This window comes from Nerophis ophidion, linkage group LG19 (genome assembly GCF_033978795.1).
Source record: "Nerophis ophidion isolate RoL-2023_Sa linkage group LG19, RoL_Noph_v1.0, whole genome shotgun sequence".
NCBI classification, from domain to species: domain Eukaryota; kingdom Metazoa; phylum Chordata; class Actinopteri; order Syngnathiformes; family Syngnathidae; genus Nerophis; species Nerophis ophidion.
In genome coordinates this window covers 9,145,339-9,163,236 of record NC_084629.1, presented here as the reverse complement: position 1 = coordinate 9,163,236, position 17,898 = coordinate 9,145,339, and the positions used below count along the sequence as shown (strand labels likewise).

Here is a 17,898-nt window from a genome sequence, read left to right as displayed (position 1 = left end):
CAACAAAATTACAAATGTTTTCTTGTTATGTTTCAACTTGATTCCGACAGTCTAACAAATTATTTCAACTTAATCCTCATAAAATGACAAATTTATTTGCGGAACATTTCACCAGAATTACAATGAAATTACAAATTTATTCTTGCAAAATTTAAACCTAATTCTTGAAAACTATGATTTTTTTTGTTCTTTTTTTGATCTAGTGTGGTCTTAATATTCCTTTGTAAAAACTGCGGCGGTTTAGCTCGGTTGGTAGAGTGGCCGTGCCAGCAACTTGAGGGTTGCAGGTTCGATTCCCGCTTCCGCCATCCTAAAGTCACTGCCGTTGTGTCCTTGGGCAAGACACTTTACCCACCTGCTCCCAGTGCCACCCACACTGGTTGGAATGTAACTTAGATATTGGGTTTCACTATGTAAAGCGCTTTGAGTCACTTGAGAAAAAGCGCTATATAAATATAATTCACTTCACTTCACATGAACCAGTCAGTGTAAAATGGTGGAACAGAAATAAATGTGTACAATAATTAACGTATAAACTGTTGATTTTTTTAAAACTATGCAGCCTAAGTTTATTCAAAGATGAGTGAGAGTGTAAACTGTAGTGTTTAGTCTGCTGTTAAGACTCTTTGAGCTGTTAAAAAAAAAAGACTCCGAGAGCCTTACAGACACATCTCGGTGTCAAATGTCAAAGTAAAAAAAATTTGGACCTGGTCAGCAGGCCTCCGTTGTTTGTGGCACCTCCATTGGCTGAGACACACCCACAGCTTTTGAGGCCGCCTGTTTCCTGGAGGGCAAATAGCTGCTCTGAGGAGGATATGACATCACATCACAGCGCTGAGCGAGCTGCCACAAACACACAAAGAGAGAACAAAATGAAGACCAGATGTATTTCAGGCATGTTATCACTTTGACACTGCGGAATCCAGGAGAGACGCCAAACGAGCAGAAAAACAAGTTGAGCGAAATATGTCAGGAGGACGTGAAGAAACACGGAGGGGCAGACAAAGTGGAGCGGCAGTTTTCTTCTCCAATCCTCTGATGAGTGGTGAGTGACACACACATTATGCATATTTTCCCACAAAAGTGATTTGAATGGTTGCGTGTTGTTCACACAGACGTTGAAGCAGACTGGTCTCCAATCCATGATGCTGCATTTAATGGACGCGTCCTTAACCTGCAGAGGCTCATTGCTCAGGTAACTTTGTGTAAACTTTGTCACATGACCAACAATCCCATGCAAGCATTCAGCACTATAGACAACTTACAAGTCCCTCAGGCTATTCAAGGTCAACAAATAATCTACACTACAGCTGTAGGTTGCATAAAGCAGAAACCAATATCAATCAATCAATCAATGTTTACTTATATAGCCCTAAATCACTAGTGTCTCAAAGGGCTGCACAAACCACAACACAAACCACTACGACATCCTCGGTAGGCCATAAGGGCAAGGAAAACTCACACCCAGTGGGACGTCGGTGACAATGATGACTATGAGAACCTTAGAGAGGAGGAAAGCAATGGATGTCGAGCGGGTCTAACATGATACTGTGAAAGTTCAATCCATAATGGATCCAACACAGTCGCAAGAGTCCCGTTCACAGCGGAGCCAGCAGGAAACCATCCCAAGCGGAGGCGGATCAGCAGCGCAGAGATGTCCCCAGCCGATACACAGGCAAGCAGTACATGGCCACCGGATCGGACCGGACCCCCTCCACAAGGGAGAGTGGGACATAGGAGAAAAGGAAAAGAAACGGCAGATCAACTGGTCGAAAAAGGGGGTCTATTTAAAGACTAGAGTATACAAATGAGTTTTAAGGTGAGACTTAAATGCTTCTACGGAGGTGGCATCTCGAACTGTTACCGGGAGGGCATTCCAGAGTACTGGAGCCCGAAATGAAAACGCTCTATAGCCCGCAGACTTTTTTTGGGCTTTGGGAATCACTAATAAGCCGGAGTCCTTTGAACGCAGATTTCTTGCCGGGACATATGGTACAATACAATCGGCAAGATAGGATGGAGCTAGACCGTGTAGTATTTTATACGTAAGTAGTAAAACCTTAAAGTCACATCTTAAGTGCACAGGAAGCCAGTGCAGGTGAGCCAGTACAGGCGTAATGTGATCAAACTTTCTTGTTCTTGTCAAAAGTCTAGCAGCCGCATTTTGTACCAACTGTAATCTGTTAATGCTAGACATGGGGAGACCCGAAAATAATACGCTACAGTAATCGAGACGAGACGTAACAAACGCATGGATAATGATCTCAGCGTCTTTAGTGGACAGAATGGAGCGAATTTTAGCGATATTACAGAGATGAAAGAAGGCCGTTTTAGTAACGCTTTTAATGTGTGACTCAAAGGAGAGAGTTGGGTCAAAGATAATACCCAGATTCTTTACCGTGTCACCTTGTTTAATTGTTTGGTTGTCAAATGTTAGATTTGTATCATTAAATAGAGTTCGGTGTCTAGCAGGACCGATAATCAGCATTTCCGTTTTTTTGGCGTTGAGTTGCAAAAAGTTAGCGGACATCCATTGTTTAATTTCATTAACACAGGGGTCGGGAACTTTTTTGGCTGAGAGAGCCATGAAAGCCAAATATTTCAAAATGTATTTCCGTGAGAGCCATATCACATTTTTTTAACACTGAATACAACTAAATGCATGCATTTTTAAGTAAGACCAACATTTTTAGAGTATAATAAGTCTCTTAATCTTTTTAATAACATTGTTATTCTGAAGCTAACCAATAATAAATAAAATGTCATGTCTGTTGATCATGTTTTTGTTTGGCCATGTGCTGTTTGTCCTTTGGACTCTTTAGGTTCCTGTTTTTTTTCCACTCCCTTGTCTGGTTTCCTTGGTTACTCATTTTGTCCACCTGTCTCTGGTGGACAAAATGCCCGCTCACCTGCTTCCCGAGCACTAATCAGAGGCAGTATTTAAGCTCGTCTTTGCCAGTCAGTCGCCCTGTGCTGACTTGTTTCATGCCTTGCCATAGTTTCGTGCTTCATGCCATGCCAAATAAGTTTTGTTTGATTTATGTTTTTGGTCTGTTTATGCGTTAGCTTTGTTCTTTAGCCCAAGTTGTGCCTCCGCTGTGAGCGATTCTTGTTTGTATGTTTTTTTAGTTAAAATTAAATCATGTTTTTACCTAAATGCCATGTCCCGAGTAGTCCGTCTGCCTTCCTGGGAGAACAACCCCGCAGCAAGCTGCAATCCCCCCCCATCGTGACATAAAATACTTCTTACCATTAATGCGACTTCTTGAACAGGTGCGGTAGAAAACGGATGGATGGATATAAATGCATGAGAATGTTTTATATTTTGCACGTTATTTTTAGCACTGTGATTACCAGCGAAATTATTCATGATTATCGCGTTAAGCAATGTCAGCTAAGATTGATCTGAGAGCCAGATGCAGTCATCAAAAGAGCCACATCTGGCTCTAGAGCCCTAGGTTCCCTACCCCTGCAATAACAGAATAACTCTAAACAAATATACTGCCTTAGTTCTGTAAAAGGTGTATGAATAAAAACAAAGCATATTTTAAGAACACATTTGGAATATTGCACTCAAAAGTTTTGGTCAAAATGCGTAAAAAAAAAAAAAAGGTTCATGTTTACAAAACTGCAAAAAGGTTGAAATATTCAAACAATAATTTATAATTGTATGTAAAAATCCAACTGTTATAAAAGAATGCAAAAAAATGCAGCCAAAAAAAAAACATGTTCTGTAAGAAAATCACAAGTTTAAACACATTATTGCAAAAAAAAAAAAAAAAAAGTTGTATACCGTATTCCCTTGAATTGCCGCCGGGGCGCTAATTAATTTAAAACCCTCTTCTCACTCTTGCGCTTACCAAAGGCATGCGGTAAAAGTAAGCATGCGCTACCATGAATTGATTAACGTGGATTAACTTAAACAAGTTGAAAAACTTATTCGGGTGTTACCATTTAGTGGTCAATTGAACGGAATATGTACTGTACTGTGCAATCTACTAATAAAAGTATCAATCAATCAATCAATCAATAATTATTTTAAAACCTCTTCACAATCAGGCGCTCCTCTCCATGTAGCGTGCTCAAATCAGTATTAAGAAACTGCTTCAACTTGGTGAGAACCCTTCTTTTACTAATACATCCTCACAAAAAGCATCGGTGTCCAAAAACTGGCACAATGGCCTCTGACATGTATTGTAATGTCTCTGACATATTCTAAAAATAAAAAAGTTAGATACACTTCTAATCTTAGTATAAAAAAATACACCATTAATATTGTAAAACAAAAAGTTACAATTACCGTATTTCCTTGAATTTCCGCTTAGGCGCTAATTCATTTAAAACCTTTTCTCACTCTTGCGCTTACCAAAGGCATGTGGTAAAAGTAAGCATGCGCTAATTATTTTAAAACCTCTTCTCACTCCGGCACTTACCAAAGGCATGCAGTAAAAATTTGAGTGTGATGTAAGCTTTGACCTTAAATCCTACTGAATAGCTCTTAATCTTCTTTTCTTTATGCGATTTCAAATTACCGGTATTGAAATCAGCCTCCTCCGTTTTGAAAATGATGACAGGGGAAGTGTCACTCGTGACGTCACTAGTTTGACCCGGCGGTAATACTAAGCATGCGCTAATTATTTTGGGAAGCGAGTTTGACCCGGCAGTAATTCAAGTCAGGCGCATACTATAGCCCGCCAGCAATTCAAGGAAATACGGTATTTTAAAACAATTTTAACTGTAATAAAAAGCCACAGTTGCATGGGTGTAAAAAGACAGATTAAATGTGTGAATGGGACTATATTATGACATGAAAAGAAACAATTTGTTGACTTCAAACAACATAAGTATGAGGTCAAAAAGAAAATAGTTGTAATTTTATGTAAAACAAGTTTCTATTTCATGAGGGTAAAATTCTAATATGATTAAAAGCTATAATACTAATTTGGAAGAAAACACATTTAACAAGTAAGTCTATATTGGTGAGTAATATTTTTGTAAAACCAGATCATAGAATTAGTCTGTTTTACACAAATATTGGATTGAAATAAAACAATATATATATTTTGTATTTCAATTGTATCACAATTTTATTTTACTATGATAAAGTCGTAATAATGCAATAGGACTTACGAGACAAAGTACTAATTTCCCTCAACTTAAAGCTGCAATATAACGTGGAAGTTGTAACGTTGCAAGAAAATATTAAGTAAAAAGTTGTTTTTTTTAAGATGACCGTCTTAGTTTACAAGCTAAAACTAATAATACAAGAATACAATTATATATAGTGGGGCAAAAAAGTATTTAGTCAGCCGCCGATTGTGCAAGTTCTCCCACTTAAAATGATGGCAGAGGTCTGTAATTTTCATCACAAGTACACTTCAACTGTGAGAGACAAAATGTGGGGGAAAAATCCAGGAATTCAGATTGTAGGAATTTATTTGTAAATTATGGTGGAAAATAAGTACTTGGTCAACCATTCAAAGCTCTCACTGATGGAAGGAGGTTATGGCTCAAACTCACATGATACATGGCCCCATTCATTCTTTCCTTAACACGGATCAATCGTCCTGTCCCCTTAACAGAAAAACAGACCCAAAGCATGGTGTTTCCACCCCCATGCTTCACAGTAGGTGTGGTGTTCTTGGGATGCAACTCAGTATTCTTCTTCCTCCAAACACGAGGATTTGAGTTTATACCAAAAAGTTCTATTTTGGTTTCATCTGACCACATGACCTTCTCCCAATCCTCTGCTGTATCATCCATGTATCCATTTTGGTATAAAATCAACTCGTCGTGTTTGGAGGAAGAAGAATACTGAGTTGCATCCCAAGAACACCACACCTACTGTGTAGCATGGGGGTGGAAACATCATGCATTGGGTCTGTTTTTCTGTTAAGGGGACAGGACGATTGATCCGTGTTAGGGAAAGAATCAATGGGGTTATGTATCGTGAGATTTGGAGCCAAAACCTCCTTCCATCAGTGAGAGCTTTGAATGGTTGACCAAATACTTATTTTCCACCATAATTTACAAATAAATTCTTTAAAATTCCTACAATGTGAATTCCTGGATTTTTTTTCCACATTCTGTCTCTCACAGTTGAAGTGTACCTATGATGAAAATTACAGACCTCTGTCATCATTTTAAGTGGGAGAACTTGCACAATCGGTGGCTGACCAAATACTTTTTTGCCTCACTGTATATGCAACTGCAATGTTAATTTACTGTAATTTTATCAACATATTACCAGAATAAAATCATAATATTGCCTGATGTAAGTAAAATACTGCAGCTTGCTGAATGTATGCATGATTATAATCAATACAAAGTAATATCAGCTGTGTATTTTGGGTGTTTGCTTCTTATGTATGCTTCATGTTGTGTGTCGTTGACAGGGTGCATGTGTGAACCTGAGCACGCTGGACCGGGTCTCCGCCCTCCACGGAGCGTGCATGCAGGGCCATGCAGCCTGCGCTAAGCTTCTGCTGCAAAATGGTGCTGATGTCAGTGAGATATTGTCATCCATTACGGTGTCATGTTGTATTGTGTTAGTAAGCAATTAACCCCACATATGGAACACGCACGCATCCTTGGCTAATCCATCACTCATTAACCCCCACACACACACACAACATGTTGATATGAGTGATCGTATTGTAAATATAATAACAAACTTGGCAGGTCAACAATGTGACGTTAAACGGACAGACGGCGCTGTCAGAAGCATGCACCCGAGGTCATGTGACTTGCGTATCGCTGCTCCTTCAACATGGAGCGAGCACATTGGGGAGCAACCCAGCCAGCTCCCCACTGCACATGGCTGCAGCCAAAGGTCAGAGGTCACATTCCTGCATATGGCTAATCTTTAAACTTTGTTTAGTGAATTATATCTTTATATAGCGCTTTTCTCAAGTGACTCAAAGCGCTTTACATAGTGACACCCAATATCTAAGTTACATTTAAACCAGTGTGGGTGGCACTGGGAGCAGGTGGGTAAAGTGTCTTGCCCAAGGACACAACGGCAGTAACTAGGATGGCACAAGCGGGAATCGAACCTGCAACCCTCAAGTTGCTGGCATTAACATTATTAACATATAGAGAGCCCCATAATGTTAACCTTTGTCTTGTGTTAGGGCTGTTTTAGTTTTTAAATGCATAAAAGAACCACATAAATGTATTTTTTTTCCATCAAGACTTTTTGACTTTGTCAGAAACTTCTATTTCAACAACAAAAAAACTTTTTTTCCCCCACTAAATTATAAAACGCTTTGGTTGAAATGATCGCCTTGGTTTTGTAAGGGTCGGTTTCGATCCAGTTATAAAAACAAGATTATCAAGCAATAATTACAACAAAAAAACTTTTTTTTTTCCACTAAATTATAAAACGCTTTGGTTGAAATGATCGCCTTGGTTTTGTAAGGGTCGGTTTCGATCCAGTTATAAAAACAAGATTATCAAGCAATAATTACAACAAAAAAACTTTTTTTTCCCACTAAATTATAAAACGCTTTGGTTGAAATGATCGACTTGGTTTTGTAAGGGTCGGTTTCGATCCAGTTATAAAAACAAGATTATCAAGCAATAATTACAACAAAAAATTTTTTTTTTTTTCCCCTAAATTATAAAACGCTTTGGTTGAAATGATCGCCTTGGTTTTGTAAGGGTCGGTTTCGATCCAGTTATAAAAACAAGATTATCAAGCAATAATTACGACAAAAAAACGTTTTTTCCCCCACTAAATTATAAAACGCTTTGGTTGAAATGATCGCCTTGGTTTTGTAAGGGTCGGTTTCGATCCAGTTATAAAAACAAGATTATCAAGCAATGATTACAACAAAAAAACTTTTTTTTCCCCACTAAATTATAAAACGCTTTGGTTGAAATGATCGCCTTGGTTTTGTAAGGGTCGGTTTCCATCCAGTTATAAAAACAAGATTATCAAGCAATGATTACAACAAAAAAACTTTTTTTTCCCCACTAAATTATAAAACGCTTTGGTTGAAATGATCGCCTTGGTTTTGTAAGGGTCGGTTTCCATCCAGTTATAAAAACAAGATTATCAAGCAATAATTACAACAAAAAAACTTTTTTTTTTCCACTGAATTATAAAACGCTTTGGTTGAAATGATCGCCTTGGTTTTGTAAGGGTCGGTTTCGATCCAGTTATAAAAACAAGATTATCAAGCAATAATTACAACAAAAAAACTTTTTTTTCCCCACTGAATTATAAAACGCTTTGGTTGAAATGATCGCCTTGGTTTTGTAAGGGTCGGTTTCCATCCAGTTATAAAAACAAGATTATCAAGCAATAATTACAACAAAAAAACTTTTTTTTTTCCACTGAATTATAAAACGCTTTGGTTGAAATGATCGCCTTGGTTTTGTAAGGGTCGGTTTCGATCCAGTTATAAAAACAAGATTATCAAGCAATAATTACAACAAAAAAACTTTTTTTTTTCCACTGAATTATAAAACGCTTTGGTTGAAATGATCGCCTTGGTTTTGTAAGGGTCGGTTTCGATCCAGTTATAAAAACAAGATTATCAAGCAATAATTAGAGCCGGGCTTCACGGTGGCAGAGGGGTTAGTGCGTCTGCCTCACAATACGAAGTTCCTGCAGTCCTGGGTTCAAATCCAGGCTCGGGATCTTTCCGTGTGGAGTTTGCATGTTCTCCCCGTGAATGCGTGGGTTCCCTCCGGGTCCTCCGGCTTCCTCCCACTTCCAAAGACATGCACCTGGGGATAGGTTGATTGGCAACACTAAATTGGCCCTAGTGTGTGAGTGTGAGTGTGAATGTTGTCTGTCTATCTGTGTTGGCCCTGCGATGAGGTGGCGACTTGTCCAGGGTGTACCCTGCCTTCCGCCCGATTGTAGCTGAGATAGGCGCCAGCGCCCCCCGCGACCCCAAAGGGAATAAGCGGTAGAAAATGGATGGATAATTAGAGCCAAAACTGAACACACTGAAAACCAGCTCCTCTACCAATCATGTCTCATTTTACCTTGTTAACCAGTACAAAAACAAATAAAGACGGGCATCTCCGGACATGTGAGGTCAAATTCAGTATAAAATTATTAAAATGAAAAAACAAATACTTTCATTCAAGAGATGTGTTCTAATACCCCTCAGTAATAGTCAGGTAACATAAGTAACTGTGTTTTAAAATAAGTAAATGTTTTGACATAAGTAACTGTGTTTTGCCTTGGTGTTGTAAGGGTCGGTTTCGATCCAGTTATAAAAACAAGGTTATCAAGCAATAATTAGAGCCAAAACTGAACACACTGAAAGCCAGCTCCTCTACCAATCATGTGAGCTTTAGGAGATTCTCATTTTATCTTGTTATCCAGTACAAAAACAAATAAAGACGGGCATCTCCGGACATGTGAGGTCAAATTCAGTATAAAATTATTAAAATGAAAAAACAAATAATTTCATTTAAGAGATGTGTTCTAATACCCCTCAGTAATAGTCAGGTTATTTATTTATACGATTCTCTTGAGGTTCATTTTACTATTTTTTTAAATTGAAATCGACGGGGTATACTGACAAAAAAAAGGCCCAATGGCCCACACCAAAAATATTAAAACCAATATTTTCATGGATAAAGAAGCATAACAAGGTAAACAAGAGATGGAAAACAAATTGGATGATAGATAATTGTTTTAAGTGTCTTTTACAGCTGATTTAAGACATGGGTCAAAACCGAGCCATTAACATAAGAGATGGTAACAGAAAGCTAACGCAAGAGGAAGGTTAAATACCTTGTCGTGCTGATTTTAGGTTACCCGGAATGTATCGAGTCCCTTGCAGAGCACGGCGCTGACCTGGATCATACCATCGACCAATCAGGCGCTCCTCTCCATGTAGCGTGCTCCAATCAGCAGCTGACTACTATTAAGAAACTGCTTCAACTTGGTAAGAACAATTCTTTTACTAATACATCGTCACAAAAAGCACAGATGTCCAAAACCTGGCACATTGGCCTCTGACATGTATTGTAATGTCTCTGACATATTCTAAAAATAAAAAAGTTAGATACACTTATAATTTTACTATGAAAAAATAGACAATTACCGTATTTCCTTGAATTGCCGTCGGGGCGCAAATTAATTTAAAACCTCTTCTCACTCCAGCACTTACCAAAGGCCTGCAGTAAAAATTTGAGTGTGATGTAAGCTTGGACCTTAAATCCTACTGAATAGCTCTTAATCTTCTTCCCTTTATGCGATTTCAAATTACCGGTATTGAAACCAGCCTCCTGCATTTTGAAAATGATGACAGGGGAAGTGTCACTCGAGTTTGACCAGGTGGTAATACTAAGCAAGCGCTAATTATTTTGCGAAGCGAGTTTGACACGGCAGTAATTCAAGGCAGGCGCATGCTATATGCCCTGCGGCAATTCAAGGAAATACGGTATAAATATTATTATTGTATATAATATTCATAATTATTATATGAAATAATACAGAGGCAATAGGGTTTCAATATTGCAGGAAAATAAGTCCTCCCTTTGAGAGAAAGTTGTAATTCTAAGAAAAAAATTGTAAATTGTAATGTTATGTGGGAAAAATTAATCTGACTAAAAATGTTACTTAAAATAAAGCCACGATATTGTGAAAATCGAGTTGTAATATCAAAATTTTTTTTTTGTCAAATTACCGCGAGAAAAACACAATTTCATAAATGTTTTCGGGTTCTCTTTTTATTTTTATTTATGTACTGCGTTTTTTCAAAATGAGACAGAAACAAAATGGGACTCGGGATGGTACCTTGGGGAACGCCAAAGCAAAAACCTTTACTAAAGATCAGCGAAACAAGAACAATAACATTATTTCATAAATATATTGTAGATTTTTGTAGTACATGCTACATTACTGTTTTTCAAACAATATTTATTACATTAAAGTTATTTTTTAAAAGGCATGTTAGATAATAAAATGGTGGTGCATAGCACCAATTAAATCGATTTAAATTATATTTAACAAAGCCGATTCAAGACAAGTGATTTGAGTCAAGATGTCATGGAACCAATTGTAAGTTAAGGTACTACTGTATTAACTTTAGAAATATATTTTGAATAAATAGATTCATTATGCAAAACAATTTAAAATAGGATGAATTAAAGGACACAAATAAATAAAGAAAACTTTACAAATAACTAACAAATACAGTCAAGAAAATAAGTATTTGAACACCCTGCTATTTTGCAAGTTCTCCCACTTAGAAATCATGGAGGGGTCTGAAATTTTCAAGGTAGGTGCATGTCCACTGTATGAGAGAGAACCTAAAAAGAAAAATCCAGAAATCACAATCTGTGATTTTTTTAACAATTTATTTGTGTGATACAGTTGAAAATAAGTATTTGAACACCAACATTAATATTTGCTAGAGTAGCCTTTGTTTGCAATTACAGAGGTCAAACGTTTCCTGTAGTTCTTCAGCAGGTTTGCACAGACTGCAGGAGGGATTTTGGCCCACTTCTCCACACAGATCTTCTCTAGATCAGTCAGGTTTCTGGGCTGTCGCTGACTAACACAGACTTTCAGCTCCCTCCAAACATTTTCAAAGCCAATTCTTGGTTTTCCTGGCTTTGTGCTTTGACTGAGGGAAGGTTTTTGGCCAAAATCTTACAATACATGGCTGCAGTCATCCTCTCCTTAATACAGTACAGTGGTCCTGTCCCATGAGCAGAAAAACACCCCCAAAGCATGATGCTACCACCCCCATGCTTCACAGTAGGGATGGTGTTCTTGGAATGGTACAAATCATTCTTCTTTCTCCAAACACACATAGTGGAATTATGACCAAAATGGTAAATTTTGGTCTCATCTGTCCACAAAACTTTCTCCCATGACTCCTCTGGATCATCCAAATGGTCATTGGAAAACTTAAAACGGGCCTTAACATGTACTGGTTTAAGCAGGGGAACCTTCCGCGCCTTGCATGATTTCAAATCATGACGTCTTAGTGTATTACCAACAGTGACCATGGAAACAGTCATCCCAGCTCTTGTCAGGTTATTGACCAAGTCCTGCCGTGTAGTCCTGGGCTGATTCCTCAACTTTTTTAGCGTCATTGAGACCCCACGAGGTGATATCTTGCATGGGACTCCACTCCGATCGAGATTGACCGTCATGTTTAGCTTCTTCCATTTTCTAATGATTGCTCCAACAGTGGACCTTTTTTTTGCTCTTAGCCATGCTGAATGTTTGGGTCTTACTGATTGTATGGGGTGGACAGGTGTCTTTATGCAGCTAACGACCTCACACAGGTGCATCTGATTCAGGATAATACAGTGGTGTGGAGGAGGATTTTTAAAGGCAGACTAACAGGTCTTTGAGGGTCAGAATTCTAGCTGATAGCTGATAGACAGGTGTTAAAATACTTAATTTCAGCTGTATCACACAAATAAATTGTTCAAAAATCATAGATTGTGATTTCTGGATTTTTCTTTTTAGGTTATTTCTCAAAAAGTGGACATGCATCCACCGTGAAAATTTCAGACCCCTTCCATGATTTCTAAGTGGGAGAACTTGCAAAATAGCAGGGGGTTCAAATACTTATTTTCTTGACTGTATATAGTTACATAACATTTGGCCCATACCTCACTTATCTTGCTTGTGTATGACCATAAATTATGAGGTTCCCCAGGGATCTATTTTGGGGCCTCTCCTTTTTATCCTATACATAAATGATTTCGTAAACTCCTCCGAAACTTTTCATAAAATAATTTTTGCTGATGATACAAATTTGTTTACCTCACACAGGAGCCTACACGATCTACAAGAAACTGTCAATTCAGAGCTTGTGAAAGTGGATTCCTGGTTCAAATGCAATAAGCTCTCACTTAATGTAAATAAAATACATTTTTATTCTATTTCGTTCTAATAAAAACCGGACAAATACTGAGCACTGCCATATCAACATTAATGGGCAGGAAATACAGAGAGTATACTCCACAAAACTCCTGGGGGGTCATCATTGACGAATACCTCAATTTTAAATGTCACATTAGCCACCTGTTAAACAAATTATCCAAATATGTTGGCCTGTTCTTTCCCCTTCGTCATTATCTTCCTCTTTATGCTCTACTTAGCTTGTACAAAACTCTCTTTGAACCACACCTAAACTACTGTAATATCATCTGTTGTAACACCTTCCCTACCAACCTTCACAAATTAGAATCCATGCAAAAGAAAATTATACGGGCCCTGTCGTGGTCTGATTCCAGAAAACACAGAGTGAGATGTTCTACCTCTTGTGCGAAACACAAATGCATAAAAAATGACGAGTAAAACATTTACAAACACAACAACCAACTTCACTGGTTCAAATCCCACCTAGAACCAACCTCGTCACGTCCGTTGTGTCCTGATCAAGACACTTCACCCTTGCTCCTGATGGGTGCTGGTTGGCGCCTTGCATGGCAGCTCCCTCCATCAGTGTGTGAATGTGTGTGTGAATGGGTAAATGTGGAAGTAGTGTCAAAGCGCTTTGAGTACCTTGAAGGTAGAAAAGCGCTATACAAGTACAACCCATTTAAAACATTAAAACCGACTCCAAAACACATAAAATGACTCTGAAGAGATGCACAGTGACATCTAAAACCTAACTTACTCCTAAAACACATAACAAGACTCCTAAAACTCATAATAAGACTCCTAAAACACATTAAGACTCCTAAAACACATTAAAAATCTCATAAAACACGGACAAATACTCCTAAAAACATGTGAAAAGACTCCTAAAAACATGTAAAAAAAACTCCTAAAACAAATTTAAAAACCGATCCTAAAACACGTAAAAAACTCATAAAAAACGTAAAAATACCCCTAAAAAGACTACTAAAACAAATTTAAAAACAGAATGAGGTGTTTGCGTCCTTTGAGTGCACATACACTTGGTGGCCTTGTAGGTGAACAGTGAACGTGAATGGAAGACCTGAAGGATAAAATAATTTACGGGTGCGCATCATCAGTCGTGTTCCTCTGGGTCACTGGGTGTTTCGGCCTTTTAACACTATACACCCTCTCCAGAGGCGGCCAGCTACAGGATGATCAGACCTGAGCTTGCGACCCAAGTCCAATTAGCCATGATAGTCACCTTGTTGTCAGACATATCAGGGGACTATGCATGGCAGGGGCGTCCGGTTCCCTGAGTCAGATTTTGTTCTGCCTGACCAAGTTTAATGCCCCCACTCGTCATCTATTTCCTAAATATAATCTCTTAAGACTGACCGAGTTCAATATTTATCAAAATGCTTTTTTAACCTATCAAGTCATTTACAGGCTGAATCTTAGGCTCTGTAGCTTGGTTCCTATCTACCATCCCCACCATGCCCACAACACTCGTAACTTAGATCTGATAACAGGTAAACATCGTCTACTGGCTTGTACCGCTCGCAATGTCGTATGCAGGGGACCAAAGATTTGGAACCAGCTTAATGAGAGCCTCAAGATGCTGTATCCATTCTCCGACTTCAAAAAGAAACTGAAAACTTACCTATTAATGCCTCATGTGGGGTAGACTATTGTTGGTTGAATGAATGTATTTATGGGCTTCACGGTGGGAGAGGGGTTAGTGCGTCTGCCTCACAATACGAAGTTCCTGCAGTCCTGGGTTCAAATCCAGGCTCGGGATCTTTCTGTGTGGAGTTTGCATGTTCTCCCCGTGAATGCGTGGGTTCCCTCCGGGTACTCCGGCTTCCTCCCACTTCCAAAGACATGCACCTGGGGATAGGTTGATTGGCAACACTAAATTGGCCCTAGTGTGTGAATGTGAGTGTGAATGTTGTCTGTCTATCTGTGTTGGCCCTGCGATGAGGTGGCGACTTGTCCAGGGTGTACCCTGCCTTCCGCCCGATTGTAGCTGAGCTAGGCGCCAGCGCACCCCGCGACCCCAAAAGGGAATAAGCGGTAGATGGATGGATGAATGTATGTATGTTTATGCTTGCTTTAGTACTATTATCTTGTGTTTATCAAATGGCGTTGTTGTTGTTTTGGTTTTGGCTGTTGTGCTTGCTACCATGTTTAATCTTTCCATGTATATATTGCCCTTTGGACCCCCTGTCAAAGGTTTTTTATAGCTTATTTGGGGGACCCTTTCACGTACCAACATCTTTAAATGATGATATTCACCACTATTGTAATTGTTATATGGTATTGTGAATAAACTTGTAAAACTTCAATAGCTCAGCTAACATACCAACATATTAGTCACAGTTGTCAGGGTGATGCAATGCAATTTATAACGACTTAAAAAACACAATAATCAACATTTTGTTAAATGAATGCCTGAATAAAAGTGAGCATTATCAACTTTGTACAGCTCTGGCAGTGGATAACATTGTACAGGGGTACCTAAATGTGTGGTCTGGCTTCATTCCAGGTGCTAGTGCAAACAGTCATGACTTAGGTGACTCACCCCTACATATCGCGGCTCGTCTGTCCAGTCCAGAGATGGTGTCGGTCCTGCTCAACCACGGGGCAGACGCCTCCCAACGGAACCTGGAGGGCAAACAGCCTCTGGACCTGGCGCCCCCAAACAGTGTGGTAGAGAGGCTGCTCAGACAAAGTGGAGGTACTCCTGATACAGTCACCTCATGAAGTCTCATGTTGGCTCGTAACCTTATCTTTGTCATGGATCCGCCCACCCTTAGGGGTTCCCCCGCTGATGCAGCTGTGCCGCCTGCACATCAGGAGGACTTTAGGCAAGCAGAGGCTGGTTAGGATTTATGACCTTCACCTCCCCATAGAACTCAAAGACTATCTTCTCCACCTGTCACGCCACAGTTGGCCGACAGAGGGAGTGCTTACATAATAAATGATGCTGTTTGAACCGAGAGGACCCTCTGTGGACCAACTTCATTCTCAAGAGCAGAACTGGGGATGAGAAGTGTGTTTTAGAGTCAAAGTCAAAGCAGGGAAGTTTGATGAAAGTCAACGTCGGTCCCAACAGACAAAAATGTTTTATTCATGAGCTGTCAATACCCTCAATAGCGTGGACATCCCTAAAATATCTAAACATATTCAGTCAGAATCGCCTTTTATTTAACAGACTAACTTAACAACCAAAGAGAAAAGTCATGTACGTCAACATCTGACCTCATAGAACTAAATTAGGAAGGTGACCAACGCACCTAAAATTGTAATCAAGTGACATTTTAATGAGTATCTCTAAGCTGTATTTTCTGATAAAAATATGTGTTTAAATATATTCTAATAGTTTGTCTTCAATGGCCGCACAATAAGCGAGTTGTTTATCATTTATCGCCAAACTATTAGAAACAGCTCTCTTGAGCCATTTTTACACTGATGCTTAAAAGCTGTCATTTTTCCATGTTTCTGTTCTTTAGAAATGTCAGACACAGACTATTGTGTCTTCTCGCTGTGTCAGTGTGGAAAAAGCACAAAGCTAAAATATTCCACTGTACTGGGTTCCATAGAAACAATGTCAACTATACCAGTGGTCCCCAACCACCGGTCCGTAACGCATTTGCCGCAGAGAAACATTTGCTTGGCAATCAGCATCAAAGGTTGGAATTGGGGATTGAATCACCAACAAAATGATTCCCGGGCGAGGCACCGCTGCTGCCCACTGCTCCCCTCACCTCCCAGGGGGTGATCAAGCGTGCAGAGAATAATTTCGCCACACCAAGAGTGTGTGTGACAATCGTTGGTACTTTAAATCATTTATAAACGACTGCATTTTTTCTGACTTATCTTTCGCCTGTCCCACTAGACCAGGGGTCGGCAACCCGCGGCTCCGGAGCCGCACGTGGCTCTTTCGCCACTCTGATGTGGCTCAGCCGCATAATCGCCAACCCCCCCGAAACAATCGGGGGGTTTCCGAATTTTGGTGCCTCTCCCGGACATCACCCGGGGTTAACGTTCTCCGATTTTCACTCAGACTACAATATTGAGGGCGTGCTGTGATGGCTTTACTTTTAACATCCTCTACGACATGTCATCGCGCCCGCCTTTACACCATGCTATCTGCGTGCCGGCCGGACGCATGCATTTTGCTGCTTCTATCGTCACACGTAATAAATTGCAAGGCATACTTGGTCAACAGTCATACAGGTTACTTTGAAGGTTGTGATATAAACAACTTTAACACTCTTACTAATATGCGCCACACTGTGAACCCACACCAAACAAGAATGACAAACACATTTGGGGAGAACATCCTCATAGTAACACAACATAGCAATTACCCAGAATCCCATGCACCCATGACTCTTCCAGGCTATATTATACAACCCGCGCCCCCAACCCCGCCCACCTCAACCGACACACTGCTAGCGGTGTGTATAATATAGCCTGGAAGAGTAGTGGATGCAGGGGATTCTGGTTAATTGTAATGTTGCGTTTATAATGTGTTACAGTGTGGATGTTCTCATGAAATGTGTTTGTCATTCTTGTTTGTTGTGGGTTCACAGTGTGGCGCATATTAGTAAGAGTGTTAAAGTTGTTAATATCACAACCTTCAGTGTAACCTATATGGCTGTTGAACAAGCATGCCTTGCAGTCGTGTGCACGTATATGCGGAAGCCACATACAACATGTTGCTGGGCTAGCAAGCCGTTTGCACATGTTGTAGAAGGCGTCAAAGGCAGTGGCTTCATAGCTCGCCCATATTACTGATATCTACGTGACCATCAGCAGATATTCGCGAGAATGATAAGCGGTAGGAAATGGATGGATGGATGGATGGTTGCGGCCCCCATTGTCTTCTATATTTTGTGAAACGGGTCAAAATGGCTCTTTGAGTGGAGTGGTAAAGGTTGCCGACCCCTGCACTACACTAGTGGTTCTCAACCTTTTTTCTGTGATGTACCCACTGTGAACATTTTTTTAATTCATGTACCCCCTAATCAGAGCAAAACATTTTTGGTTGA

At 39.7% G+C, this 17,898-nt stretch overlaps 2 protein-coding genes across 5 annotated transcripts in view; one reads left to right on the top strand and one right to left on the bottom strand.

The window, feature by feature from the left end:
* The window catches only part of gpr143 (G protein-coupled receptor 143), a 56,127-nt gene extending 39,644 nt beyond the window's left edge, over positions 1-16,483 (bottom strand). For both annotated transcript variants that reach the window (XM_061879106.1, XM_061879107.1), the window contains exons 1-2: positions 15,423-16,483; positions 708-843 (exon numbers count right to left, since the gene is read on the bottom strand). The gene's annotated coding sequence lies outside the window, so the exon portion shown is untranslated. The remainder of the gene's footprint in view (positions 1-707; positions 844-15,422) is intronic.
* On the top strand, positions 571-16,214 carry LOC133537932 (ankyrin repeat and SOCS box protein 9-like). Of its 3 annotated transcripts, XM_061879109.1 has the most exons (7): positions 598-1,045; positions 1,116-1,195; positions 6,396-6,503; positions 6,682-6,832; positions 9,780-9,914; positions 15,387-15,578; positions 15,658-16,214. In XM_061879109.1, exons 1-7 carry the CDS (start codon positions 967-969, stop codon positions 15,816-15,818), a joined length of 906 nt encoding a protein of 301 aa, XP_061735093.1. In that variant the 5' UTR covers positions 598-966; the 3' UTR covers positions 15,819-16,214. The 3 variants fall into 3 exon arrangements, with proteins under 3 accessions (XP_061735095.1, XP_061735094.1, XP_061735093.1); XM_061879111.1 differs by lacking the exon at positions 9,780-9,914 and having other exon boundaries at positions 571-1,045; XM_061879110.1 differs by lacking the exon at positions 6,396-6,503 and having other exon boundaries at positions 589-1,045.
* Positions 16,484-17,898: the final 1,415 nt, after the last annotated feature.